Here is a 27,536-nt window from a genome sequence, read left to right as displayed (position 1 = left end):
CCTTCTACATTGCCCACCTTATCATGAAGGGATTCTCATCTAGATCAAGGGAGGTCATAGTCTCCCTATACTCATCACTCATCAGACCAATGATTGAGTACAATGCCCCATTCGGAATGTATCTGACCCGACACTTGCAGCAGCTGGAGAGGCCACAAAAGTTCCTCACCAAAAGGATAAAGGGTCTCAAACATCTGTCCTATGCTGCCCGACTTAACTCCAGCTCTATTCAGTCGCCACGCTTGCTCAGAGGTGACCTTTGCCTAACATACAAGGCCATGTCAAACCCAGATTTGATGAATATGCTTCACCTCAAAAAATCTAGATCCGTCAGAGCCACAAGGGCGGGAGACTTAAACCTCGACACGGCTATTAATAGGACGTGCTGGAGGGATAGATTCATCACCCAAAGACTCCCTATGCTGTGGAATAAAATCCCGGTATATGTGAGGCAGAGCACCTCGCTGGCCTTGTTCAAGAGAAATCTTGACCAATGGATGGGAGATCGCAGATATACCCCAGGGATTACCTCAGTGTCACTGCTCAACAGAGGCACAGCAAAATAATGGGTATAGTTCCCCGTACTAAAGGGGTGGCGTAAGCCACAAAACTATGGGCTAGGCTGATAAATGCCCTCGGGCAGATAGCCTAGTATGAACCTATGAACCTATGGAAATTCCAGACTTAAGTGTCAAAATGATGTAATGTGTATACTGGGAAAACCTAAGTGTCAAAATGATGTAATTTGGGAGGGCCTAGCAAAGATGTTTGTTAGTGAGTTTAAAAAGTACTGTTCAGTGAGAGACTGTGCGCATTTTGATCTTGATATCTAACTTATCAGCACTCTGCCTGTTATCTTATGTAAGTAGTGTCTAAGAAGTATGTTTTCTTGTAGTAATAGCTAGGAACTTGGAAGAAAGTTAGATAAGTGTTTTTTTGTTATAGCAGAACTTTCCTACTATATTGTTTTAAGTTTCTGTGTGATCTCTGAACTCTTAGATATCACTGGGGTGTAGTAGAATTGTCTTGTGTTTTAATTATTTATTATTAAATATTTTAAACCCTTTACCTGTTGCTGGTTTATGTAGAGATACGTAAGCTCTAGAGTACATTGCATATTTATAGAGTTTATTGTAATAAGCCACTCTAATAAGCCTTAGACTGAATAGTCACATTGCCAATTGGATAATAATTATGCACAGTAATAATTGGATACCCTTTTAAGGGCCTTTGAGTAGCTGATAAGTATTAGCTGGTGGTTGCAGAAATTACTACCATGTAGTCTGTATGGGCATCTGTCCACATTGAACTTGGTAGCTTTGAGGATGAATTTCTTATTCCCTTTAGCACCTTTTTCCTGAAGATATGCTAGTCATCATGTAAAAGGCTAGTTGGCGAAGTACTTTTCATGAAACAAAGTTGGTGGGGAATGAACATACTGGATATTACCAATGCCATTGTATGTTAATTTGGCATTTATTTGTCCTGTGACTTGACGGTTGATTCTAGTAGGACTAATTGGTCTGTAATTTCCAGGGTCGGTAGTAGTGGTGCTATGGTGACCATTCTTTACAAATCAAGAGCATAGCAAGAGGGGGAGACAGTAGTTTGAAGGGACAGGTCAGATGTAGTTTTTCAATGAACTGGAAATAGGGATGTTATCAAGAGTTGTAGAGCTTGTGTTCTTGGCCATTTATCCACCCTGGAGGGAATTTCTGCCTATAGAAAATGACAGAAAGCATAGGAGGCCCAGGACTAAGCCCAATGGGAGACAGTTGGTGACATTCCATTGTTGTAATGCGATATCACATCAGTGGTTGTAAAACTTTTTTACTTTATTATAAGTGATTTGATTTCTTCTTGAGCAAAAACATAGTTCCTAAAAAGAGCATATTAAATGGAATTTTATTTAGTGATGGTAATTATTGTTTTACTACAAACTCAGAAGTTTGGGAAGCACAGAAAGATAGTATTTTAAGGGTCTATGTTATATATTCAAACATCCAAAATGTCGAATACCATATGACCGAGACCATATGTTCGACATTCGGAAGTTCAAATATATAATAAAAAGAAAAACACACCTTAACAGTGCGAGCAGGGGGCAAGCCCCCCTTCACCCCCTTACTTAAATATACCAACTCCGAGACTGCACTTCAGTGCAGAAAAGGGAAATTCTCCCATTCTGCACCATACGGCGCAGTCAAAAGTCAGTCTTTCGAACACTTGAAATGTCGATCATATGGTCTCGACCATATGACTTTCGACATTTCCAGAGTTTGAAGATTTGACATAGACCCTATTTTAATGCAGCATTGGAAACTGCATTATTTTCTTTCTGTAGATGGAAGAGTGCTGAACATGTTATTGAGCATATTGTTTCTTTAAGGCACCCCAAATCAGCTGATGCATGTCTGTGTGTATTCATATGATGTGGTTATTTGGCAATGATTAGGAAACTCAGAATGGTTGTGCCAAAGTAGCATATTAATTAGAAATGTTCTTGAAACTGCAGTAATATGTTGGGAGCATTATACACTGTTGTGCTAAGGGCATTACTATCGGTTATACTGCTTGGGTTGGTTGTTCATGACACTGGAGCCTGTTTTGCTTTATTAACCATCCAGATGAACCAGTATTTGGTTGTAGTTATGAGGAGCTGACTCGTAAAAGTGTCACTACTACATTACTGAAAATATAAGGCTTAAGAAACCTTACAAGAAATGAGTGGTTGTATAAGCAATGAGGCCTTGTTAATATCTGGAGCTTTCACAAAGCCTTTTTATTCAAGGTCTTGAACTTGGCATCCTTTTGTTGGATATTATCGTAGTTCTTCTGTATAGCTATCCTATAAGACATGTGCAACATTTTTGTTACATCAGCTTTTTAATTCCTTTAATTTAATGCTGTATGAAAAAAGAAACAACTTTAAATGGATAATATGCAGACAATATTACTGCTAAGGTACTAGATGCTTACCATATAGGTGGGATGCTTGAGATGCTTTTAGATTTATAAAGCTAGTATGTAATTTAGATGTCAGGTTATAAAAATGTGAATGTACCATTAGATCTGAAGTAGGAGATTCATTTGTCTGCAACCTGTGGGTTATGGATCCGATATCGGATCCGAACAGGCATGGTTTACCAGCTATGGATCCAAGCTCTCAGCTCCTCCCCTCACCCATAATGCCCTGCTCTCCCCTCATGACCTCAGATCTCGTTTGCCGCGCTGGTGACCAGATTTGTGTTCCTAAGCTCTTCAGCTAAGTGCAGTTTTTTCAGTGTTTAAAGTGCTAAATTTTGATTTTTTTGTGTGAAAGTTGTGTGGAAGTTTAGGTTTCCCTATTACTTAATTATACTTTTAGTGTTTTAAAATTCAATTTTCTTATCCCTCCCCTCGCTGGTAGCGTAGTGTGTGTTTGGGGCCTGTGTGTGGTTTAGTTACTTTGCTTTAACTTTAGTTTAAGTAACTTTTTGGTATTTGGGATGTCTGAACAACCCAAAGCTGTGTTCTCCAAGTGCTCCGAGTGTGGCCATAAGCTTTCCCCGGCTGATGGCCACACTCCGTGTGTTAGATGCCTTGGGGTTGAACACCTCACTTCTGGATGTTCCATTTGTGCAGGGTTCAACCCCAGGGCATTGAAGGAGCGGAGGTCCAAGCTTGTCTTGGCGGGTCTTTTGCCACCAGACTCGGCTCCGGCCTCCGCTCCTTCGGGGGTAACCGTTACTACGGTTGTCTCCTCTCCGGCTCCCCCTCCTCCTCCTGGGACCCAACCTCCCTGTAGTGGTTCGGAGGAGAGGGAAGCTAGAAAGAAGGACCGGAGGGAGAAGCACCATAAGCGGGCCGAGACCTCTGTTTCGCCCCGCCAGCCAAGCGGCTTCTCCTCCGGCCTCCTTGTCTGCTGGCTCTCCCCCTCCTCGGCTCCGGTCTCCTGTGTGTTTTTCACCGGGACCTGAGGAGGAGGAGACCCAATCTCCGTCGAGGCTATCGAGGAGGCACTCAAGTCCTACCTCGGTAGCCTCGTCGAGATCAACTTATAGCCTGTCAGACGCTGATCTGGACCGGATGATGAGAAGGTTCATCCAGGCCCAGATGCAGATGGGAGTGCTCTTGCCTCCCCTCTGGGGAGCTCGACCCTTTTTCAAGCCAATTGCTCCTTCTCCGACCCGCTACCCGGGTTCGGAGCAGTTGGAGCCGAGCAGCTTCGGAGCCGGGGGTGGGTCGGCTCTGATAGTACTGGGTACTTTGGATCCGACCCTGCCCTCGAGTGCTTCGGATCCGACCTGTCGGAGCCTGGATCCGAGCTTCGGATCTGGGGGGATCAGTGCTCCTTCGGCGCCGTCTGTGTCGGAGCGCACTGTCCCTTCGGATCCGGCGGCGCCGGCTCGATCCACTCGGATCCGAGGGAGCCGATTGTCGGATCCTTTGGTGAGGTCGGCTCCTCTTGCTTTTGATGTAGTGGAGAGGGCCCTGTTGAGGGTCTCCGGACCCCGGCACTTGCCGGCTCCGTCCGCTCCCTCTGCACTGGGTCAGGCTTCCACCATCCGGCCCTTGGGACAGCCTGCTCCTTTGCCCCAAGCTGTTCCCCTGGAACAGGTTACTGTTTGCGAGTCCTCTGACAGCCCCGGAGGATGTTCCCGCAAACATACGTGCAAAAGGAGGCACATTGACTCCCCCGAGTCTCTCACAGAAGACACGGATTTGGAGGAAGGGGAAGGCTCCCCACGGTCACCCCCCGAGGATGTCTCATTTGGAGACATCATGGAAATGCTCCGCATAAGGGGGGGGGTCTGCCCCCAAGTCTTCCTCGGACGAGTCCGTGTTCTTGGAGGCATTTGAAGTGGGCCCGTCTACCTCTTGGGTGTCCCCTCCTGCCGACCCCTGGTGGACCTCATTACCACCAGGGCGTGGAAGGAACCGGACACCGTGGAGACAATCCCTAAAGGCCGGACCGTATTCTCAGGCCCCCGGCTGACCGTGCCCATTGGAGTAAGGGGCCTCCGGTAGATGCCATGTTGACGGCGGCCACCAAGAGGGAACTTGCTCAGGAGAGTCCCTCAGTCCATCCCCCGAGCAAGGAGTCTCGGATGATGGACCGCTTGGGGAAGCGGATGTTTAGTTCAGCGACCTTCTCTGTGAGGGCGCTGAACTATCTGGCACACGTGATTAGGATGCAGCGCGATCTTATTAAAGAATACGCTGCATCCCCCCCAGAGTCCATGTCGGAGGAGAACAAAGTGCTGCACTCCACCCGCATGGCCACTCTCAGGTCCGTCACCAATACCTCTATGCGGCTACTGTCCCATGCTACGGAAGGTGCCGCTAGAGCCGCAGGGGCAGGCATAGTTACTAGACGTCAGGCCTGGCTCCGTCATTGTGATTTCTCTGAGCCCTTCAAAGCGTCATTTGCGAACGCCCCCTTCGATGGTTCTGCCCTCTTTGGCAAAACTGTTCGCGACACTGACCCAGAGCGAGAAGGACGGGAAGACGCTGTCTGCCGTCGGAATCCGCTTCTCTGCACCCCAGAGGCCCTATTCTAGGAACCAAAAGGGACAGAAGAAGTTGTGGTTCCGGAAGTCGCAGCAATCTCAGTCTGCTCCGGACAACCAGTCCTTCCGTGGCAGAGGAGGACAGGGAGGACGCCGCCCTAGGGGCAGAGGGGCTCCCAGGAACTTCGGGTCCAGAGAACCCTTCTCTGAACGGCCCGCGCAGCAGCCCTGAGGGGTTGCCTGGCTGCTCCACTCTGGAGGCAGTCAGGGGATGTTTTTCGGAGCACCTAGCGGCATGGGAGTCCATAACATCAGACCGCTGGGTCCTCCAGATCATATCCAGAGGATACCGTATACCCTTTCTTCACTTGCCAAAATTGAAGTCCCTCCCCGACGTTCCACCCGGTCAATGGGAGGCCGCTTTGGCAGAAATTGGCCATCTGCTAAAGAAAAGAGCCATCCAGCCCTTCCCACCAGACCAGATCAGATCAGGGTTCTACTCCAGGTTCTTTTTAATGCCAAAAAAGACGGGGGACCTAAGACCAATTTTAGACCTTTCACTCTTGAACCTGGCAGTTCCCAAGGAGAAGTTCCGAATGGTCACGTTGCAGTCTATTCTCCCCCTTCTGGGAGAAAATCACTGGATGTGCTCCATAGACCTCAAGGATGCGTACTACCACATACTAATGGACAGGCGCTCCAGGAAGTTTCTCCGCTTCCGGCTGGGAGCCAGTCACTACCAATTCCGTGTCCTTCCCTTTGGTCTCACCACAGCCCCCAGGGTGTTCACCAAAGTATTAGCAGTGGTAGCGGCCCACCTGAGGCTTCAGGGGGTACAGGTCTTTCCCTACCTGGACAACTGGCTTCTCACCGCCCCAACAAGGCATCTACTACTATTGGCGCGAGACTCCTTTCCATCTTGCTCCCCGTCTGGGCATCACAATAAACACAAAACAATCCAACCTAGCACCCACGCAGTTCATAGATTTTATAGGTGCCAGGTTAGACACAAGGAGATTAAAAGCCTTCCTCACTGCGGACAGAGTTCAAAATCTGCAATTCCAGGTGCGGGCCATTCTCCACTCAAGCTCAGTTCCGGCGGAGTTGGTCCTGAGGGCCCTAGGGTCCATGGCGGCAGCAATAGTGCTTCTTCCTCTCGCCAGGTTCAATATGCGCATCCTTCAATCGACACTCCTAGTTCAGTGGTCGTATCTTGCTCTTCCTATGCATCATCCCATTGCGATCAGCAAGGCTTGCAAGCGGTCCCTCCTGTGGTGGCTACACTCTCCAGATCTCCACGGAGGCCGCCCATTTTGTGCTTCTCCCCCTCTCGCCACGGTGACCACGGACGCCTCCCGCCTCGGGTGGGGGGGCATTTTGCAGGCCGGACGGTCCAAGGCACATGGAACGATTCAGAGACCTTACTGCATATCAACATTCTAGAGATGAGAGCAGTGCTCTTAGCATTGCTAGCACTTCAGGCCTTTCTTCCCTTGGGAACAATTACGATTCAATCGGACAACATGTCGGTTGTCTGGTATATCAACAAGCAAGGAGGAACCAGGTCTTACCCCCTTTGTCGAGAAGCCATGAGAGTGTGGGAATGGGCAATCTCCACCAACCGCTTTCTCATAGCAACACATATTCCGGGTCGGTCCAACATCCTGGCGGACAAACTCAGTCGCACCATTCTCACCCCTTAAGAGTGGTCTCTCAATACTCAGGTAGCGGAACGCATCTTCGCACGGTGGGGAACTCCTTGTTGCGATCTTTTTGCTTCTCCCTCAAACACCAAGTGCGACAGTTTTTTCGCTCTGATACCTCCTCCCGGAGGTTCCCCAAGAGACGCTCTGGTGCATGCTTGGCCACCCGGTCTTCTTTATGCTTATCCCCCCTTGCCTTTGATGCTCCAAGTTCTTCAGAAAGCCTCTCGGTTGGGGTGCAGAATGATTCTCATTGCTCCATTTTGGCCTCGACAGATCTGGTTCCCCTTCCTAAGGTCTCACTCAGTGAATCCTCCTTGGATTCTAGATCCCATTCCGGATCTGATATCTCATTCATCCCACTTATCTCCTCCGAACCTGGACAACCTGAAGCTGACCGCTTGGCTGCTCCAGTTCTACTCTTGATCAGGACTACCGGTGTTTCGTCCCCTGTTAAGGCCATCCTGGTGGCAGCTCATAAGCCATCCACTAGGAAAGTCTACCGCAGCAAGTGGAAACGGTTCTCTTTGTGGGCGGAGCGGCAAGGCCTAAACCCCTTCACAGTTCCTCTCCCTTTGGTGCTTGATTTTCTAACCACTCTTTTTAATGATGGTGCCAGCAGTTCCACGGTCAAAGTACAACTTGCGGCAATTTCTCATTATCACATTGGTCATGACTCCAATCCACTGATGTCGGCCAAGTTATGTAAGATTTTCCTTAAAGGTACTTTTCTTCTCAGGCCCCCTGTAAAGCAAGCGGTTCCTCCTTGGGACCTTTCCTTAGTTCTCCAGGCCTTGACCGCTCCCCCCTTCGAACCGGCGGCTACGGTAGATCTGAAATTCTTATCTTTCAAGACCGCCTTCTTAGTAGCCATTACTTCGGCCAAGAGAGTCTCAGAGCTTCAAGCATTATCAGCTAAACCTCCTTACTTGGTCTTTCATCCGGACCGTGTTTACCTCAGGACCAACCCGTCCTTTCTTCCTAAGGTAGCTTCTGAAGCAAACATTAATCAATCCATTAACCTCCCTGTCTTCTTTCCGAAATATGAAAACAAAGGTGAATACAAGCTTCACTCCTTAGATGTTCACAGGCAACTTAGATTTTATCTAAACAGGACGGCTGGTCATAGGCAATCCGACCAGTTGTTCATTTCCTTTGCTAAATTTAATTTGGGCAAACCAATTTCTAAAGTCACATTATCTCGCTGGATTTCACAATGTATCTTATTGGCTTATCAAGCTTGGAAGGCCCGCACCGGAGGGTGTACATGCCCATTCAACCCGGTCAGTCTCTACCTCGGCAGCCTTTAGGGCTAGGATTCCTCTAGATGATATTTGTGCAGCAGCCACGTGGGCTTCATCTCATACTTTTATTTCCCACTACAAGTTGGATCTTACATCTAGGGGTAGAGCATCCTTTGGCTCTGCGGTGCTCCGGAATATCCTTCCATGATGGCCGCCCAAGATTCAGGTAGCTGGGGACTCTGTCCCACAGGTTGCAGACAAATGAATCTCCTACTTCAGATTTAGAAGTTATGTACTCACCATAACGTTCCATCTGAGTAGGTGTATTCATTTGTCTGCAACCATCCCGCCCTCCTATCCCCCTAGCCTTTCAGTTTCCTGCATATGAGGGTGTTCTTGCTGTTGGCAAACTCGATCTGAGGTCATGAGGGGAGAGCAGGGCATTATGGGTGAGGGGAGGAGCTGAGAGCTTGGATCCATAGCTGGTAAACCATGCCGGTTCGGATCCGATATCGGATCCATAACCCACAGGTTGCAGACAAATGAATACACCTACTCAGATGGAACGTTATGGTGAGTACATAACTTCTAATTTTGTGTTTGTATAATATATGAAGTCAGTAGTTGCTGTTTGTTTTAACCCACAAGGTATTCTTAATTTCTTAAAATGCACAACTAAGTGGGTATTTGCCTGTATAAGTGTTGTAGGGAAGTGTGTGCGTTTGTGTGTGCGAGATTCAAGGGCAGATGTTCTTCGTTTTCCATTGCTGCAGTCCTTACTATTGGGTATAGTCCGCGTCCAGTCGGCCCGAATACCAGAGTATAAGGCTGACGTCGGTCAGGGCGCATTAGACTGACGTCAGTACGTCAGGGTACTAATGCGCATGACCGACGTCATATCCTCAGTCTTTTTTGCCGCATGGTCCGATGCAGAAGCAGTTTTGCAAGTGCAGGTTGGCGTTCTGAAATATTTCCGAAACCGGAGTTTCAGACCGAAACAGAGTTGGCTAAGTACCCCGTTGGGGAACATTTTGGTTTTTTCTTGCCTCAGTATTTTACCGGATGTCAGAAAAAGTGAATAACTGTATTTCTTGTGGGAAGCAGATACCTCATAGGGATTACCATACCTTGTGCATACCTTGTTTAGGGCCTGAGCACGACGTTGTTGGTTGCCGCTCTTGTGCTAGGTTTAACAAACGCACTATTAAGAGGAGGTTAGACTGTGCCAGGTTAGTGTTTGGGAAGCGTTGCAATTATAAAATGCCGTCGGATGCTCCGACGCCCGCTTCGTCCAAGAAGCGCAAGGACAAAACAGTGAAGCCTAGGGTTGATGAACCGGCAGTCCCGGACGTCGGTTCTTTAGAAGGCTCAGTGGAGCCAGAGGTTTTGCCAGGAGTTTCCATGGAGTCTCAGGCAGAAACTTTACTGTTACAGGATGTGCCTTCTCAGGAGGTAGGCCAGGCTGAGGGGGCTTCTCAGGTAACTGTTCTTCCCTCTCTTCCCAAGGTAGTTAGAGCTTCTCCTTCTGTTGCCAAAACTTCTTTGAGAGGTAGGCCTAGTTCAGCTTCAGTGGGGGCTTCTCCTGGCATTTCGGGTTCTGTACCTAAGAAACATATGCTTAAAATGGCAGAAGATTTGATTACTATGATTAGAGGTTCTATGCCCCCGCCTGATAAGAGGCCTAGGGTGGAACCGGAGTTTGATAGTTTTGAACAGTGTTCAGAGGCTTCAGAGTCTTCTGCGGAAGACTTGCAGGAGTATCCTAATTATTCTGATTCTGATGTGGATGATTCCACTCCTACAGCTTCTCCTCCTGAGGATTTCTCATTTTCAGAGACTCTGCATTCCATGAGGGAGCACTTTAAATGGGAAGGCCAGGATTACTCTGATTCCAGGAAAAGGCTTAGGGAATTCTTGTTTTTACCCCAGCATAGGCCCTTAGCTATTCCTCCTGTGTTGAATGTGGTGGAAGATGTTTTGCAGAGGCTTCCTGAACCCTGACTCTTTGCCTCCTGCTCCTGTTAAGCCTGATAGGTATTATAGGGTGCCCAAGCTCATAAGTATTTGTTTAAGAGTCCTAGGGCGGACCCAGAAACTATTTCTCAAGGGCCTAAAGGTGTTAAGGCTTCTGTGGTTAAAAATCCTGTTCCCACTGATAAAGAGGCAAGGGCTTTGGATAGGTGGGGAAAGAAAGTGTATACTTCTTCCACTCTAGCCATGAGGCGTTGAATTGTCAGTTTCACATGCTAAAATATCAGAATTATCTCCTTTCACAATTAAAATCTAAGGTGGATGCTTTGGCGGAAGGTATTGAGTGTAAAGAGTTGCTGGATTTGGTTCATGTGTCTGAACAAGTGGGTAAGCATTCTTTGCAATGTGGTTTTGATGCTGTACAGGCCTCCTCGAGGGTGGCTGCTACTAGTTCTGTTCTTCGCAGGCATGCCTGGTTGAAGGATCAGAATTTAGCTGAGCATGTTAAGACAAGGATTTTGGATGCTCCTTTACAGTCTGATGTGTTGTTTGGATCGCCTGTGGAAGCAGTTTTAAAGAAAATGGAGGACAAAGCTAAGTCTATGCAAACTGTTAAAGATTTTTGCAGGTGCAGCCACCGAAGTTTAGTAGAAATTGGCCTGCTAAGGGGTGGACATATCCTGCTTATGATTCCCAGTCTAGGGGTAGGTCTAGACGTGGTAGGGGCAGGGCTCAAGGTTCTTTTAGGCCTAGAACAGGGAGTTCACCTGCTCAGACTTCTGGTGAGGGCAGGGGTCAGTCCTTTCGTAAACAGACCCAATGACCTGTCTTTTCAGCTGCCAGTAGATTCTCGTCTGGCAGCTCCTTTGGGAGGAAGACTGTCTCTTTTCAAAGAAAATTGGGATTTAATTACTCAAGACAAATGGGTGTTGGATATCATTCACCACGGTTACAGATTATATTTCCATACAATGCCCCCTTTCAAAGGCATGCCAGACGTTCCTCCTCCACAAAGAAAGGAGGCTCACAAGCAAGTTTCTCAGTTACTCCAGATGGGGCCATTCAGCCAGTCCCTGTATCAGAAAGGGGCCTAGGATTTTATTCTCGCCTGTTCCTAGTACCAAAGAAGGGGAACACGTGGAGACCAATTTTGGATTTATCTCTCCTCAACACTTTTCTGGACATTCCCAAGTTCAAGATGTTGACGTTACAACAGCTTTTACCTCTGCTGGGCAAAGATCACTGGATGGTAACTTTAGATCTCAAGGAAGCTTACCTTCATGTGCCTATAAGGCTAAGTTGCAGGAAGTATCTGCGGTTTCGAGCTGGAAATTCTCATTATCAGTTCTCTGCATTGCCCTTTGGCTTATCTACTGCCCAGAGTATTCACAAAGGTTCTGGCTCCAGTGATAGCTTACTTCAGGCTTCAAGGAATTCAAATCTATCCTTACTTGGACGACTGCCTGATTCTGGCTCAAGAAAAGGAAGACCTTCTACAGCATCTGGAATATGTTATAGCAGTGCTAAGATGCCTAGGGTATTCTGTGAACGAAATAAAGTCCAGTCTAGTACCCTCTCAAGACATGTGCTTTCTGGGTGTGAGACTGAATACAGCAGCCCAGATGGCCTTTTTAACCCCGGACAAACAAAAGAGTCTGTCACTTTACTTCCATCAACTATCTCATCAGTCCGTGCTGACTGCAAGGACAGTCCTTCAAGCATTAGGGTTCATGGCATCTTGTATTCTGGTGCTTCCCAATGCCAAACTGCATATGAGGAAGCTACAATGGTATCTCAAAATGTATGGACACAGCACTGCCAGGATTTGGACACTGTCATTCAAATAATACCTTGCCTTCAAAAGAATTCTTGTGGTGGGCTCAGGAATGTCACCTAAACAAGGGACTCTCTGTGACCCGGCCAGAGGCAAGTCAGATTTTAACGACAGATGCCTCGGACATTGCTTGGGGAGCTCATCTAAATGGAAAGTGGATACAAGACAAGTGGCCTGCCAGACTACAGCATCTACATATCAACATGAAGGAGATGTTAGCAGTCCAGTTTGCATTAATGGCTTTCATGGAGTTACTTCTTCCAGGGCAGGTGTTGATTCTAACAGACAACACAACTGTCATGTGGTACATCAACAAGCAAGGGGAACACATTCTTATCCTCTATGCAGGCAAGCAATGATTTTATGGGAGACTGCTAAACTTGCAACTAACTCTTCAGGCAAGGTTTCTGCCAGGAGCACAGAACTCCTTAGCAGATGTGTTAAGCAGACAAATCATGGATCCCCACGAGTGGAAACTGGATCTTCATGTATTTCAGAAATTGACAGTGTCATGGGGAACTCCAGACATAGATCTGTTCGCTTCTCCACTAAACCACCAGCTGCCAAAGTATTGCACAAAGGGGTTTCATCACACAGCTTGGAAAGTGGATGCTCTGTCTTTCAGTTGGAAAAACCTTCATGTGTATGCCTTTCCACCTCTGCCTCTTCTTCCAAAGGTGCTATTAAAGGTCAGACAAGACAGGCCAAGGATGATTTTGATAGCTCCAGATTGGCCTCGGCAACACTGGTACCCACTACTACGGAGTCTGGTAAAGAAGCCTCCATGGCCTTTACCTCTGATTCCTCATCTGTTATCTCAGAAGGACGGTCATCTGCTCAATGTCAAGCTTCACTCTCTTCATCTAACAGCCTGGCATATTCTGTGTTGAAACACAGCAGGTCTCAACTTCCTCAACAAGTTTTAAATGTGATTATGGAAGCTAGAAGACCTAGTACAAGGAGAGTGTACGCAGAAAAATGGAAGAGATTTTTATTTTGGAGTACAGCAAAGAATTTGGAGATTTCTGAGCCTAATTTGAGTGTGGCTCTTCAATATCTTACTGAGTTATTGGACAAAGGTTTGTCCTTCTCTTCCATTAAGATTCATGCTGCAGCAATTTCAGCTCACTATGATTGTGACCCACCTTTGTTTTCGCATCCTTTGTTCAAGCAGTTTCTTAGAGGGGCAAAGAATATAAGACCTCCACGTAGAGCTCCTACTCCTGCTTGGGATCTCAATTTTGTGTTGGAAAAACTTACTCTACAACCTTTTGAGCCTGCAGCTACTGCTGAATTGAAATACTTGTCATGGACGACTGCTTTTCTGTTGGCTATTACTTCTGCAAGAAGGGTGTCTGAGTTGCAGGCCCTTATGGCAGTAGAGCCCTTTTTGATTTTCCATAAGGATAGGGTATCATTACGTACTAATCCTTCCTTTATGCCTAAGGTGGTTTCTAGTGTGGCTTTAAACCAAACTATTCATTTGCCTACGTTTTATGCAGACCCTCAAAATAAAGGGGAAAAGATTTTGCACACTTTAGATGTACACAGGCAATTGCGTTATTATTTAAGCAGGACTAAGGATTTTAGGCAGTCTCAGCAGTTGTTTGTTTCTTTTGCTTTGAGTTCACAGGGCAAGCCTGTGTCAAAACAAACTATTTCTAGGTGGATTGGCTTTTGCATTGCATTTTGTTATTCCCATCATGGCAAGGAGATTCCAGCTGGGATTAGGCCTCATTCCACTAGGGCTACTGCCACTTCAACAGCATTTCTAAGGGGGGTGGCAACTAAGGATATTTTGGAAGCAGCTACTTGGAGTTCAGTGCATACTTTCTCTAAGCATTATCACCTTCCTATCTACTCTAAGTCTAGGGCTGGTTTTGCCACAGCTGTTTTGCAAGGCATGTTGTCAGCTCCTACTTCTTTATGATTTGCCAGCCTCCCTTACCTCTGCTTTGGGATTCTACCCAATAGTAAGGACTGCAGCAATGGAAAACGAAGAACATAGTACAGTTTTGTACCTACCATAAATGTAGATGTTCGAGGATTCCATTGCTGCAGTCCAATTTACCCTCCCTCCTTCCCCTCTGTGTTTAGGGGTGGTTGTGTAGGTGAGTTTACATGCTTATATTTTTGTATATATTCTTGTATATATTGTACTTGTTTTTGGTGCAGGTATTTTGGGACTTGTCTTTTTAGGGTCTTCTGACATCTGGGGCTAGAAAAGACTGAGGATATGACGTCGGTCATGCGCATTAGTACCCTGACGTACTGACGTCAGTCTAATGCGCCCTGACCGACGTCAGCCTTATACTCTGGTATTCGGGCCGACTGGACGCGGACTATACCCAATAGTAAGGACTGCAGCAATGGAATCCTCGAACATCTACATTTATGGTAGGTACAAAACTGTACTTTACTATGATCCAAGTGTCACTTTACAGTTGTGTGACAAAGTTTTGTGTTACTGGTCTCTATTTTTAGTTATCTTCAGCTATCAGCATGCTTATTTTGATTATACAGCTTTTTGGATTCCTGTTTTTGTTATGGATGGAACCAATTTTATTAAATGGTGAAAACACTGTCCAAAATGTCACAATTCCATTGTCTGTTTTTCAAAACTCTTGTGTAGAAAACTTAACACATTGTCATAAATCCCACAAGCTATGAATAGTTCCTCTCAGGAGTGATCAGAGATACAGCTATAGGTAAGTAATTTTCTCAGAGTTGCACAGTATATGGTGGCAGTAGAAATAGACTCCCGTGTGGAATGAAGCTCGTTAACAGCTTGTAGTCTCTCTGCGCTGCTCTGCCAGAGCATATGTGAAGGCATGTGTGGGTTTTTTACAGGATTGGTGGAAACAAGTAACATAATATACTTAAGCGTTACTTTATCAGGAATAGCTCTTGCTTAAATAATCATTTTTTTCATGATGTAGTTAGTAAGGTGCCTGGTAGAAAGCCATGGTTTAATGTAGTGTAAGGGATATGGGGGAAGCTTAGGACAGAACTAACTTTAGAATGCTTGGATAAGTAAGCAATAAGTTTACAGAGTACATTATGATGGTGGAAAGTTATGTGGTTACATAGTTGATTTCAGAGGGTCAGAATTGATGGCAGCTGTCAAGATGGTTGGGAACACAACTGAGGCTTATAACTTTCAGTCTGTATATACACAGCCTATCTAGATCTCACCAAGGCTTTCGACACCATCACCCACTCTGGAATTATAGATAAACTCACTAAACTAGGTATAAATCCCTATGTCACAAGACTGGTTGCCAACTGGCTCATGGACAGAACCCACACTGGGAAAGTAGCAGACTCCAAATCCGACTTCAAACCAGTGACAAGTGGAGTACCACAAGGTTCAATCCTGGGTCCTCTCCTGTTTGTATCTACTTCTCTGAAGTACAGGCTAACACAGAAGGTCTTTGGCTAACGAAGTGTGCAGATGACTGCAAACTAGGAGCCATAATCGAAACTCCTAACAATGTGGACATCCTACAAAAGGGCCTCACTGAGACAGATGCCTGGTGTCAAAGCCATGGCCTGAAGCTCAATGCCAAAAAGTGCATTGTCATCCCCTTTGGTAAAACTCTGTACCCATGAAACTACCACATTGGTGGTAGTCTACTTAACACCGAAAGTGTGATGAGACCTTGGGACACAGGTGGACAGTAGTCTCTCCTTTGATAATCACATCGCCACAGTGGTCAGGAAATCCTTCTACGTGACACACCTCATCACAAAAGGTTTCTCATCCAGAAAAAAAGAGGTCATTGTTCCCCTCTACTCATCACTCTTTAGACCCATTATAGAGTACAACAGCCCTTTTGGTATGTACCTCACAAGACATCTACAACAACTGGAAAGGCCACAGAAATACCTCACAAAGAGGATTACTGGCCTCAAACGGATGCCCTACGCAGACAGTCTCAAAAAACTCCAGCTTTACTCCGTCACATATCGCCTACTCCGAAGCAATCTCTGCCTAACATACAAAGCTATGTCAAACTCAGAGCTGTTGGACATACTCCACTTAAAGAAATCCCAATCCCTCCGAGCTACACGCTGTAGGCACCTAAACCTTGTCACCACAATAAACAGAACATGCTGGAGGGATAGATTCCTGTCCCATAGACTTCCCATACTCTGGAACAGACTACCTATGTATGTCAAACAGAGCTCCTCATTAGCACTCTTCAAGAAAAAATCTTGATGATTGGATGGGAAATAGGAAATTCACCCCGGGATCACTTCTGTGGCTCTGCTCAACAGGGGCACAGGAAAATAATTTTCTAGGGTGGCAAAAGCAAGGGTACCTTTTTGGCTTGGCTTATATAGGCCCAAGGGCCAGTAGCCTAGTACCTACCTATGAACCTATATGTTATTACAGCTAGTTTCACAAAGAGCTTACTCCAGGTCCATAAAAGTTTGTGTCTGGCATTAACCCAAATTTGGTGAGGTATACTGCAGAAACACTTGTCTCTGAATGCTACACCACCACAGAATCTGTGAAACATCTACTGGGGCAGCTCAAACACTCCTCAGCACCAGTAGTATTTTTTTTTTTTGGGGGGGGGATGCTGGAATTCAACAACTGCATGTTCTACAAGGAACAGGGGCCAGTTTTGTACAACAGAAGTGCATCACACCAGAAGTACAGCTGGCCCTGATACTTTATATGGACCTCACTGTCTGTTCATGGTTGCAGGAGGACATTGTGCTGGATGTGCAAGATTGTGCTCCAGTTCACGTATCTGATATGGGTATTGGGCACTGACATTTGGAGTTCATGAGATCAGCAGTGGACCTTCTGCACTGCATGTTTTTACATGTGTCATCATTTACATGAAGTAGCTTCTGGCTGTTGAGTTCCATGTAACACAGGCATCCACAGTGCTACAGGAGACTGTTCTTGAATTCCCATCCCTTGTTTAGTGTGTGGATGGTAAAATGGTTGAAGAAGGTAGATCAACGAATCCTGTGCATGTGGGCAGCCTGGCACTGCAAGCAGACTCTTGAACAGAAACTTAAGCAAATGACGGAAAAGGAATGCAAACCTGAAGACACATGGAAGTGACAGGGAAAAGGAATGCAAAACTGAAGACACATGGAATGAAACAGTTTTCATGGCAGCAAATTGGGAAAGCAGAATAATCTGAAAACTGAAATGATGGGAAAACTGTGAACAGGTTAATGCCTTAAGTGTCTTGAGGTGTGGTTGAGAAGTGAAATCTGAATGAGGTGGTCAAATATAGTCTTGGTTTGTAGTGCTATGTGTTTATTCTTTTCTGTTTTTTTGCTCATCTTTGGCTGTTGTGCTCCATGAAAATGGCCAGAACAGGGTTGGAATCTGGTATTTTTTATATCCCTGGCATTTTGGCAATCTAGCAAAAAAAACAGCTTTGAATTTCAGACTAGAAGAACTGTGTATGATGATCAACCAATGGTGATGTGTGGCAGAGTTGGGGCAATTACACTGTGGACATTTCATGTTGTAACAAGTAACTTTTAGATTACCTTGAGCAGCATCTAGGGGTCTGTTGGCCAGTTATGTGTTTTCTTATAGTCAAAATGTTGCCTAAGCTTTTATTTGTTTTTGTCGGCAGTTTGTGGAGCATTGTGGAGTTGTCAGACTTTGCTTTAAAGTTTTGAATCTGGATTGCCATTACAGCATTTATGTTGGCTCCTGGACAATTATGAATTAAATTGTTCATATTCTTGAAAAGATGACCGTTAATTTGGGTAAAGATGGACAAGGTGGTATTTTTAATGTTATAAGGCTTTATGGCTATTTTTATCTGTATTGCTCCCTGTTGTTCCCTTAGAACTAGGTGTGCAAGTGAATTTTTCTTTACAAATTTATTTCATTTTATGTTAATTTTAAGAATTATTGTAACAGTTCTTTATTATATAAGTTTTGTTCTTTGTGAAGCGCTTAGGAATTGAAGCATTGTAATACATTTTGACTTGGACTTCTTTTTCTGTGCTAGAAAGCATTCACTTCTGAGAAATGGACCCAGACTATAAAACACTGCTTCGAAGTAAAGTTTCTTCCACACTACTGCCTATCATTAATTTTTGATTTGTTATCACTCTTAGACTTCTGACACCAAGTTATGGTAGCATCGTTATTTTGTTGATGAAACATGGGTGTCTGTTTACTTTTCCTGTGTATCCCTCACCAAGCCTTAGGCATTTCCTTCTTGTTAACATTCCTGTTGCTTTTGACAGAACTCAGACACCCCCCCCCCCCCAACACACACATACAGACACATGTATACACACGCGCACACACACGCACACTTCCTGTATGTTGTTTTCATCTTTGGTTACTGACCATTGAGCCTCCCTCTTTCTGGCTTGAAGCTATTTGTCCCCCAACAGTACTTCTTAACTCCAGCAGATAGGCAAGAGCTGACCCAGAGGGGCTGTCATCCAGACAGCCTTGGAGATGTTTTTGCATTTTTCAGCATTCTATCAATGAGGATATTTCTTGTGATATCTTAACCACACCCCCGGTGCTTGACCTGCACCTGCATCACTACAAGGCATCCTGTTCCCACCTCCTGTGTGCATGCTTCCGCCCACATCTTAATGATGGCTGCCATCACCATCTTGGCTTACCTGTGCCCCACACATCCTGCTCCTTGCCATGTTGATGCTGTGCATGTCTCCATTTGTGGAGATAAGACAATTGGAAGCCACCCCTCTTTTCCTTACCATGTCATAGGCAAGCCAGCATAAGCTTCACCCTCCCACTCTCCCTCCCCTGCATGGCTGCTCGAGTTCCTCATCATCATAGTGCTGGGTGCTTTTATCACAGCTTCACAGATATTTTTAGAACAAAGTAAAATACGATTTTTGTTTCATTTCACTGTTGTGTCGTTGGTATTTTTTTTACCTGCGTTTTTCCCACCCCTCTAAGCACCCTTAGCATTACTGCTCTTATAAGCTGCTTATTTGCCATTCCAGTGTTTAACCTGCATGCTCAGTTGCTGAGTGGTGTTTGCTAGTGTGATGTGACATTTGCTAGAAATGCCATGTGCATTCAGAAATGCAAATATGGCAATAAGCTTCCCTTTTTGGGTATGAATTCAGAATGCATATATTGTTTGAGTGAAAGCATGCCATGTCTAAATTTAATTTGTACTGGTGTTTTGCTTCTTGTGCATTTAGGGGCTGAAATTGTTTGTGATGAAAAAAATGCTGTTAGCCTGGGCAGACAAACCTTTGACCCTGATGAAAGCCTCTGAGCCTGGTTCATCAACAGTCATGCCAGAGCTGGATAAGGCTAAAAAAGGCAATGAGATATAGGACCAAGAAACATAATTTTTCCTCTCCGTATCCTCATACCAAAAAAATAAAAGTTTGATAGAGCTGGGCCTATGTCTGCTTCAAGTGGCATCTGACAACTCACTTCTTAAATTTATAAAGTCACCAAATATGCCTCCCTTAACTGATAAATAAATGTCAGAGATGATGATTTTAACATCATATTCATTAAATTTACTGTATAGTAGACTGGCAGGCAGATGGAAGCTTTTATAAAGGCTTAGCAAAAGATGTGTACAGTCTCAATTCTCTAATTTCAAAGCTGATAGAGGCTTTTCTGCTTCTCTTAATTTTTCAGCTAGGATTTTCCCTTTGATATGGATGATGGTTTCAGGGAGATCTTGGAACTATATATGGTGGTAATATCAACAGTGGAATACCTGTCAGCATCAGCTTTGGCCTCGATCACAGGCCTTAATATCGACAGCTCTGTTACTTATACCATCTGCATGGATGACCTTGTTGTCAACACTGCTATGGCAGATGGGTTAAGTATCCCAGTGTTGGATGTCATTACTTCAGGGTCAAGCTTAGTGCTGGATATTTTGCTGATGATGCCAGTCCATGTGGATTCAGCCTCTAGGAATTTGGTACCAGTGCCCTCTAATCGGAATGTGTCACCTATGCTGATGTCGATGTCATCAGTGCAGCCAGTTGTATATGCGACTCCAATGGCATCTGCCCCAATCCTGATGTAACTGTCTATTCAAAATGAGATATTCCTTTGTTTGAGCTTCTGGCTGTATCTCTTGTCAGGATAGGACAGACCGTCGATAGCATCATGCAGCATGACTTGATGGCGTATGGATACTATCATGGCTCTTTGTCCTTCTTAGATCCATAGCCTTTGAGGACTGTCAGGATAACATGCATCATAACAGGAAGCATGTTGACTTGCTGTATAGAGTTTCTCACCACAGATGTCAAAGGTGAAGGGGAGAGCAGCTTCCCACATCCCAATGAATAACCTTAGTTTTGGAGTATATCTTAATGTTCATGAAAGAGAGCGGGAATGCTCTATTGATCCAGCACTCTCTCTTTGCAAAAGATTCTGCAGGAGACATTTTGGACCCTCCCCCAATCAACTTCTTCAGTGGTTTTACCAATACGAATTGATATATTGCTCAAATTATCTACACCTGTAGTATGAGACCATTCTGGTGCTATGACTCCAGTCCCATGGAAATCAGATAGGTTCCTGTGACATCCTGATGACTAGAATTGTTGGTCAGTGACCCTGAAGTTTGACTTGACTGTGGTTGCAGCTGCACATAGAAAGGGACTAGTGTCCCAGTGCCTGCTGACCATCTCCTTGATTGTGAGTTCAGGACAATGGACGGGTTAAGAAAGCAAGTTTATGCATCCTCTCCTTTTCATTGAGGGCTATGAACTGCATGCCCAATAAGATCTGGTTCCAGAAAAAGTTGTTTGATGGAGATGCAGCAGTATCTGGCCCAGCTGGTGCAAATGAACAGTTCAAACAAATGTTAGTCAGAGTTCACAACTGTATCTTCCATTGTGAAAGTTGTAATGAGGCTGACATATAACCCAGCTGAAAGTTCAGGTCAAGTTGTAGATAACGGCATAGTGATGGAGCATCACACCTGGCTCTAGCTAAAAGGTTTTGTTCAAGTCAACAAAAGTGACTTATTTAATCTTTCAGTGTTTGATGGTTTTGCAGTCTTTTAGCCATAATATAAGAGCGCACCTAAAGGATGTGAAAAAGGAGGGTAGTATATTAGCAACTACTGCTATAACGTTTCAAACTGTGCAATGTCCTTTTCAAAGATGCAGTGGGGCCTATGTCCACTTTAGTTTAGAAATGGTCAAAATCAGAGTAGTGAGAGACCTGGAAGGAACCAGTGGCTTTGAGGGAGCTTTCAGAACTTAAGTAGGTATAAGCAGCAACAGTAAGCAATAGTCCTGCAAAACCCCTAAGGCCATGCCTCACTGTCCCACCTGGAGAGGTTCTGGGTTATGCATTCTTCCAGCTGGCTATCACTTGGGACAAGCGGTTAAGGATGTAAATTTATAGGAGTTATGCGGTCCATTTCCTGTCTCCATAGTTGCTTGTTGTAATGAGGTTCAGTGCACCATATTTCCCTGTTTTATATTGCACAATCAAGGGTATTGTAGCAAGGTGCATATTCTGGTTAATAAGGTAATTTAATGTGGCCTTCTGTGACTCAATACAGTAATGCAATGTATTGTGCATATTACACAGTATTACCCTGGTAGTCGCTGCTGACACCTGGGCTAGGGAGACATGTGAACACTATGCATTTGCTCATAGACTGTGAAGGCCCTCACAGCATCGTGGGTCTGTACTAAAGATGATTTTTGGTAGTGTGCCTTTGCTGCACTGTTCAGTGCCTCCAGGTGTGGCTGTTTATGTTGTATGATAGGCAGGCCCTGACCATCAAGCCACCAGATTAGTACTTTGTACATTTCCTCAGCAGCACAGTGATTGATGACTGTTTGAGTTGGCCTCTGGCTGGTCTGACATCCAGCTTGGACTCTGTCTCTCCCCCTTCCAGTTGCTACCCTTTCTTATGCGTCTCTCTCCTTAACTTGTTTATTATGCAGTTCTCCTCATTGCCTGATGCCCACATTATGTGCCCATCCGCTGTTGCATCCTCCTTTTTTGTCAGTGTCACCTCTGTGTGCGTCAGCATTTTCTTTGTTTGCCTCTGCACCCTTCCCTTTTCCCTGTATCCCCTCCCACAGCCCTTTTTCAGTACTTTTCCCAGCTATCCTACATCTCCTTATATATAAAAGGAGTCTTTTCCACAAAAAATAGGCTATATCCTCACCTGTTATTCCTTATGGTTACCTTTGTGAATTTTTTTAAATATTCCTATTTCCCTCTTTCCTCTTATATATATATATATATATATATATATATATATATATGTGTGTGTGTATGACAAACTGGGTTGGCACTTTGCTGTGCTTGCCCTCCTTGTGATGTCTGCGCGTAGCAGTCATATGGTGCTTCATTGTGCACGTGAACATGCCTAGTCTTGGGCACACACAGACATGATTACCTGCTCCTGTGATGTCGGACTCTAATCATGCACACTTTGACGACACTCCACCCTCACTGCACCTGCCTAGCGATACTACTCCCTGTAATGCAAAGCCACTAATTTATTATGTAAAGCCTTTTTGAAAACCAGGTGCATACCTGAGAAGCTACAGGCTATGTTGCACTCTGGGATAGTTGATACTTAGCACTATGTAGCCATAGGGACTTTTCTACCAGTTAAGAAGTTTGCTTAGTAGGAGAAATGTGTAGTACATTACACAGATGGAAGTAGCTTACCTGATTAAAAAAAGTGGAATTTCGTACCAGATAGAATTAGAGTAAGAATTGTGACATGTTTCACTGGAGATGCATTCATGGATATTAGGAAATCTGATGTTTTTAATGGTCACATATCAGATTCCATGCATGTGAAATTATTTTTACATTTTCTGCAGCACTGCTAGACACAGCGGCTCAGCATACATACCTAGTATTGTTTATAACTAGGAGAAAATTCCACTATTATTTATATCCTTTTTTCCTAGTTGAAAATGCTTAGACAAGATGGAGGTTTATTGCACTGCAGTGTCCGTGGCAGTTACAAGTTATCACTCTGGTGGTATTTTTTTCACAGGACCACTCATGCAAAGACAAAAGCAGAAGCAGCTGACCAAGCTTCTGAAGGAGCCAGGAATGAATCTAACATTGCCAGGACCCTTGCAAGAGAACTATCACCAGATTTTATCCAGCCAGGTAAGTTGCCATCCTCTCTTGCAAATTTCTAGCAGTACTAGTAGTTTGCATTTCATTTCATTTGACTGATTGATTGCCAATGTAAATGGGGCTTCACTACACATTTCTCTTCAGGCATAACTTTCTTAAAAAGTGTTGTTTCTTGCATCAGCTCAGATGTGAAGCAAATTATTGATGAGCAATGAACATTTACTAACCAGTTACTGCAGTGCATTTTGGCAGATTTGCCTATGCAGTGTCCTTTTTGTCAAGCCCCAAGAAATTCAAGTTAGTGGTTTGAGTAATTGCTCATATTATCTGAACTCTGGATGCAGCACTTTAGTGTCAGCATAGTCTTCAAACTCCGTGTGGGAGAGAGAAGATTAATTCTACTAAGTTCCCAAGAAGAGATATTAATGTCTTGAGTACAGGTAAATTTGTATCTTCAGCTTTAAATTGTCGATTCATATGTTGTCAATTGAAGCTTTACAGCCTTTTGGCCTCCAACAAGTTTATTCCGTTTAAGTATTTTCCTTTCTCATACAATATGCATCAATATTATTTTCAAGACATTCATTTAGGCACTTTTCACTTCTTCAGAAAAATTAAACCAAAGGTGTGGTAGATGTGTAATGTGACTGCCCTATTATTTTTTCAGTTATTAATTATTAGTATTAAGTTCCCAATCCTTCTGTTTGAAGATTTTTGAATATTCCCAGGTTGGGCATTATTTTAAATGCACATAAGAGGGCACCGCTAAGAAGTCTTTATGCACATCTTCTGTGGTCTTTTTTTCCCCTCAGGACCTTACCCATTAGCTCCCCTGTCTTCACCTCATTGTCCCATTTGTTCCTGCAGAATGAGAGATGGCTATTTCCAGGTTAGGAGAGAGCCCTGTCCCCATTTGTCTTGCCCAGGAGCCTCCATTAGCTGTCTGTTCTCCAGCAAAAGATGAGCAGTAGAGAGAAGACCAGATTGCTGGCCCGGGAGGGAGCCAGCCTACCCTACCTTTCCATCTTCTCTCCCAGTGAAAGTGTTCTCCTCCGTGTAACTTCTGCACATCTTTGTAGTCTTTTCTAAATGTGGTGACAGTGCATTGTTCAAAGTCAAGTTTATTACCTGTTAACTTCCAAGGCCTCGCATTATGTTAGCATTTCTTAGGAGTTGCTGTATTCAGTAGTGAATTTTATTTTTTTGTCCCAAAGTTAATGTTACATTTCTTTTGACATTGCAGTAGAGGCTACACAGAACACTGCACACACATGAGCTATGGCTTTTTGACTGACCTGAAATATCACTGTTTTCTGTTGTAAAATGTGTTGTTTTTTATGGTAAAACTATGAGTCTGTCTTTAAAATGTTCTTTTAAACTTGTACCATTTTGGTGTATAGTCATTAAATACAAACATTAACGATGTATAATCCCTTCTTATAGGTTCATAGGTGTGTACTAGGCTAATGACCACAAGGGCTTTTTTAATCCTAGCCATACATCCCAAATCTCTGACAAGTTCTGGTGCCCTTGATAAGCAGGGGCTTGGGAAATGAAACATTTACAAGCAGAGGCTTGGGAGATGAACCATTTGCAGGCTGTCTGTGCCTATTAGTGACGTAAGTGCCAAACCCAGGAAGAATTTCCTGTTCCCCATCTAGTTGTTCATCTTAACTTGAATTGGGTTGGGGGAGTTCTGCTTGACATGGATGGGGGGAGCCTGTTCCTATTTGTGTCACAGGCAAGGTTTAATTCATAAGAATGCATAATTCTGGTGCTGTTTGCTTTGCAGATGCTGGAAGTCCATTATGGTGGTGTCTGACAATGCCTTGTATGTCAGGCATAGATCTCCACTCAACAGCCTGTAGGAGGCAGAATGCAGGGATAGGGCTTTGAATTGATCTGCATAGGACGTTACTTTAGATCTGTATTGTTTTAGTGAGGAACCTCTGTGGATATTGCAGTTGTTCGGTGTGCCTAGTTAGGTACATAGCAAAGGTGGAAGATACACAGAACATTCTGATTAAACTCTTGAACTGAAAAAAGATAGAATAACCTTATTATAAGCTTATTATAATCTTGTTATTGTGAAGTTCTTATTTATGCCCTCTGTGCTGCCACACAAATCAGTCAAAAGCAAAGTGATCCACAAATCAACTAATGGCTTTAAAAACTTTTGTACAGCCACACACCCTTTTGTTGTTGTTTTTTAATGGGTTGTATCACATTCATCCAAGAGTTAAGAGTAGGCAGAAATAAGGCTGTTTTAAATTCTGCTGCTGTCATTTGCTGGCCTTAGTGCCTAGTGCAAGACCCAATCTTAACAACACTTAAGGAGGTGCTTAAAATCTGTTAAGATCAGGTCTTTATGCTACAGAAGCACTTAACTAGTCTATCTTTTTCCCCAATATTGGAGTGTAATCATGGTGCTCCTTGCACTTACAATATGGTTATGATTGAAGGCCTGCTTATAATATTTTATGCAGTACACTGGAGTGAGGTGATTACATTTTGAAATCAGAAAAAAGAAACTTGTTATGCATAACAGTTTTTATTGTACACCCTTCAGAGCATTATACCATAGTTTTGTGCTAGAGCCTACACACTATAGAATAGTGCCAGGAAATGGTAGCACTTTTAAAAGCTGCAAAATGCATCTTGTTCCTCATTGCTCCTACGCATACAGATCACACAAGTGTTTAACAGCTTTTAAAGTTCTTATTCCTTCAGTGGTACTAGGTGTTTCGCAGCTCATCTTTTATAGCCAGGAAACACTTTGCAGTCCTACAATTTTTTTCTGTATAATTGATAGTATATTGGAGCTGCTAAAGCTACACACACTGCAAAGAATTGTGATTGGCTTTCTCCATAACCGCTTTGCGTTCATGAGGGAGGTGTCAAGATTTACCTCTTGAGCTGTATTTCTGCTCTAAAGGGGAATTTCTTAAAATCCATATCTCAAACATGTAAACGTGATAATAATCCACTATGTTTTCTGCACAGTTTTATTTGAAGATATTAAGAACAAATTCCCATTTTTTTCATTGTGGGAATTTCTTTTATAGAGGTGCAGTTCCTTATAGTGAATTCTAGAGACTGTAGATTTATTCTTTGTTTAATGATTTTGAGTCTTTAAATGAAAATAACAGCAATATGCTCGGAGATATTTTGGGAAGAAATGAGTACTGAAGGGGAACGTGAGTGCCTCAAGTTTGTTAATGCAGTGTTAAAGATTGTCACCCTTCTGTAGGGTTTACGACTGCTGATCTAGATTGTTTTTGTTTATAAGTCTTATAGTAGCTTGGCATATATGTGGTATGTTTTTATTAAGTAGTCATTCCTTTTTGTTTTTGTAATTGAAGCAATCCCAGCAGAATCACATCATCACTGATTTTGAACTTTTGGATTTTACTCAAGAAACAAGTGTGCTTTCTTTTTAACGTTGGCAGTTTTTTTTCCATATGTGTGTGTGTGTGTGTGTGTGTGTGTGTGGGGGGGGTGCATCCTTTGTTACAGTAGTCAAAGTTATTGACTTGTTCAGTTTGGGTTTCCTGCATTCTGACATTTGATGCTCCTCAGCAAGTACAGATTCACTGCTACCTGATCTGCTCATTCTGTGGCATCAGAATGCAGGAAACTGCTGTTTGAGGTGCCCATTTTACATCCTTAAACCACGGTTTAGAAACCATGCAAATTTCAGTACCTTCATGCAGAGGAAAGCTTCAGGGTTAACCGGCAGTTAAAGCTTCTCACAGTTGGTAGCATTGCTGTCTTATGTTTACTTTGTTTGTCAGTTTTGACTCATCCTAAATATGGGAAAATTCTAAAAAAGAAAAAATTACTGTAATGTGATAAATTCTTATGTTCTCATTTTATTATCAACAGCTGTGCCTCGGCAAAATAAATATCCATTTTATTTTCCTCTGTTTCATTTTTAGGTTAAATGACACAATCAGGTTAATCAGTGTACAATTTTAATTTCATGTTAAATAATTTTGAGAAATACTATAGGCCCAATTCCAAAAGACTTCCTGTCAGTGTAAGTGACCCCTTTGACTGAAAGCAAGTCTTTTGAATCAGGGTAAACTTATGAGAGCAACTCTTTTGGAATCTGGCCCTATGTCTCCTTTTGCATGTATTGATTATGATTATAATGTTCTACAGTATTAGACATGTTAGCTTACTACTGCTCTTTCTCTG

At 43.9% G+C, this 27,536-nt stretch overlaps 1 protein-coding gene across 1 annotated transcript in view; it reads left to right on the top strand.

Moving 5' to 3' along the window:
• Positions 1 to 27,536, top strand: part of LOC122816911 (junctophilin-2-like) — a 671,515-nt gene that overhangs the window by 455,736 nt on the left and 188,243 nt on the right. The window contains exon 3 of the mRNA XM_044089992.1: positions 23,248 to 23,366. Within this exon, the coding sequence (XP_043945927.1) occupies positions 23,248 to 23,366 (119 nt within the window). The remainder of the gene's footprint in view (positions 1 to 23,247; positions 23,367 to 27,536) is intronic.

Source organism: Protopterus annectens, chromosome 12.part0 (genome assembly GCF_019279795.1).
Source record: "Protopterus annectens isolate FY-2018-M chromosome 12.part0, PAN1.0, whole genome shotgun sequence".
NCBI lineage: Eukaryota > Metazoa > Chordata > Ceratodontiformes > Protopteridae > Protopterus > Protopterus annectens.
The sequence above is the reverse complement of the archived record's forward strand: the minus strand, read 5'-3'. Positions and strand labels throughout refer to the sequence as shown.